This window comes from Lottia gigantea (assembly GCF_000327385.1).
Source record: "Lottia gigantea unplaced genomic scaffold LOTGIsca_30, whole genome shotgun sequence".
Classification (NCBI taxonomy): Eukaryota; Metazoa; Mollusca; class Gastropoda; family Lottiidae; genus Lottia; species Lottia gigantea.
Window position 1 is genome coordinate 2032755 of NW_008708987.1, and position 2906 is coordinate 2035660.

Sequence of the window (2906 nt, forward strand, 5' to 3'; positions counted from 1 at the left end):
CAATCATAGAGTAATATATATACTAAATAAACTACTTTATTAGCTATGTATCAGATGCTGTTTCACTCTAAGTTGAATTATTAAATTTTATTTTACACGAAGAGAAGACTTCCTTAATAAAAAACGAGTTGAGAAAACACTTTGACGAGGATATCGCACATTATCACTATTATTCATTATAATTGTCAGAGGGCACAATTTATACCTCAAAATAGCAATTATTATCACTGTCCTTTTAGGTACAAAATCATTTATAATCTTAGGAAAAAAATCCACGAAAATGTAGTAATGTTTAAAAAGATTCAAAATTTTGCCTTGAGGCAATTTGTGACAAAAAAAGCATCAATTTTCACACTACCATTAACGTGAGTGGATCCATTTATCTTACACACATTACTAGTTCACTTTAACACCATATATAGTTGTTGTCGGTGTAAAACTATTATCTTCAGGTAAAATAAATTAACAATTTGTTCAGTGCAGAAGTATCCTGGTTTAAAATAGATTTCGTGAATTTCAGTAATTCAGTAGATATTATTAAAGTAATTTTTTTACATTTTGATAACGATAGCTTAAAGGGACAGGTTCAGAATTCTTCTGACCAATTGTACATTAGTCTCAGAAAGGGGATTTTATTTAGCTAAGCTAATTAGTAATAGTGTTCACAGCTTGCCATCGAATTTTGAGCCTTCAAATCCATGTGTGTCTAGAATTCTGGACCTCAATGATAGCAAGCATCTTGCTCATTGAACGACTTTGCTAAAGAAACACCTTTTCTCTGAGAGTGAAGGAAAGTTGCTCACCCGACAAATGCTCACCCGACAAACGCTTCCCTGACCAATGCTCACCCGACAAATGCTCACCCGACAAATGCTCCCCTGACAAATGCTCCCCTGACAAATGCTCACCCGACAAATGCTCACCCGACAATTGCTTACCGACAAATGCTCACCTGACAAATGCGCCCCTGACAAATGCTCACCCGACAAATGCTCACCCGACAATTGCTTACCGACAAATGCTCACCTGACAGTTGCTCACCCGACAAATGAGAAATAGGACAATTGCTCTCTATATTTTTATGAACGTGACTGTACCCTTTTGATTTTTTAAGAGTGTGCTCAAAAAACAATTTCACAATCTCACTCTAACACTATTTCAATAAGGTCTACTATGTTTGTGTTTTTTTATGTATATTTTTATGTAAGTACCTCATTACATAGCCCATTATCTAAGATTAAGGGCGCTGAATGAAATGCTTTACGCTCTGTGGTTAATTTTTAAATTAAAAACAATTTTAAATATTTCCTTGTAAGGCCTACTATGTATGTATTTTTCTTATGTATTTAAGTGAATCATTACATAGCCCTTTATAAGAATAAGGTGTGCTAAAAGCTGTACGCTTCTCTGGTTTATTTTTAAATAATTTTTACATAGAGAAATCACATAGACAATTCTTTATTCAAATTTTCATCAAGAGATTTATTCATGAATGGATCTCAATGGGTGACTGATTGTAAAATAATTACTTGTAACCACATAGAAAAGATAAGGGGTAAAAGAGTCTCCTTGAGTTATGTAACATTATATGGACAGTAAATCAACCCCCTGTTTGGGTAAAAAATACATGTTAACAATACAAGTTTAATAATCTATGGCTAGTGATTAAGATTAAAGGACCTATTGTTCGTCTTTTCATTCATTGGCCACCTTTTGTGATTTGATGAAAAGTGGAGCGAAGTTCCGCTGATCAAGTTATAATGAAAATAGATTGTTTTTGATGATAAATCTAAATCCTGTCATTCTTTGATGCACGCCTTTCTTACATTATCGTGTTATTATCTGTAATTAAATTCCGTTAGAATTCTATAGCTATTTTAGTCGATTTCGTGTCTTTTCTTCGGTCAGAGTGACTTGTTGACTTTGATTGTTACGTTGATAAACATTTGTTATCCTGTTTTAATCTTAATCAAGGAAGATTTATAATTAAGTTTTATAATAATTCAGGGTTTAATTTCATAACAATTCTAATAGCAAATTTCTTAATTTTACAACTCAGTTTTGGCTAATTTTCAGGATGTGGAGATTAGATCTTAGATTAGTCAAAAATTTAAAATCTTAAATCCCAAAATTTAGATAGGACTTTGAAAAATTAGGAAGAATAAAATCTAGAAAACTACTAAATAGAATATTTCATTAAGATAACATTTGATATTATGAAAATATTTATTGTATTAGCAACATTGTCACTATCAAATCTATTATGTGAATGTCAGTGTTCAGTGTTGGGTGTTCTAGAAGATACTCTCCTCTAGAAGCACTGGCCAAGTTCACAAGAAGAGAACATACTTCTTTTACATCAATTATCAATTTGAGTAATAAAGAATAAATTGAATGGTACTATAATACTATTCGCTGAGTGTAAAGAGAAATGACAACAATGTTAATTCTGAAAAGACTGAAATAATACAATGTTTATAAATAATAACATTTGCTTAAAACACATTATGCAATTGTTTTATAGAGTTAATGTAAGGTTGAATTAAAAACTGAGAGCACTGTTTTATAGAGTTAATGTAAGGTTGAATTAAAAACTGAGAGCACTGTTTTATAGAGTTAATGTAAGGTTGAATTAAAAACTGAGAGCACTGTTTTATAGAGTTAATGTAAGGTTGAATTAAAAACTGAGAGCACTTGTTTTATAGAGTTAATGTAAGGTTGAATTAAAAACTGAGAGCACTTGTTTTATAGAGTTAATGTAAGGTTGAATTAAAAACTGAGAGCACTTGTTTTATAGAGTTAATGTAAGGTTGAATTAAAAACTGAGAGCACTGTTTTATAGAGTTAATGTAAGGTTGAATTAAAAACTGAGAGCACTGTTTTATAGAGTTAATGTAAGGTTGAAT

At 31.1% G+C, this 2906-nt stretch overlaps 1 protein-coding gene across 1 annotated transcript; it reads right to left on the minus strand.

The window, feature by feature from the left end:
• Positions 1 to 759: 759 nt before the first annotated feature.
• LOTGIDRAFT_119079 (hypothetical protein) lies at positions 760 to 939 on the minus strand (the record flags this gene model as incomplete). Its single annotated transcript, XM_009057551.1, has 1 exon — positions 760 to 939. A coding segment is annotated over one exon (180 nt), but the record flags the coding sequence as incomplete, so codon positions are not given.
• Positions 940 to 2906: the final 1967 nt, after the last annotated feature.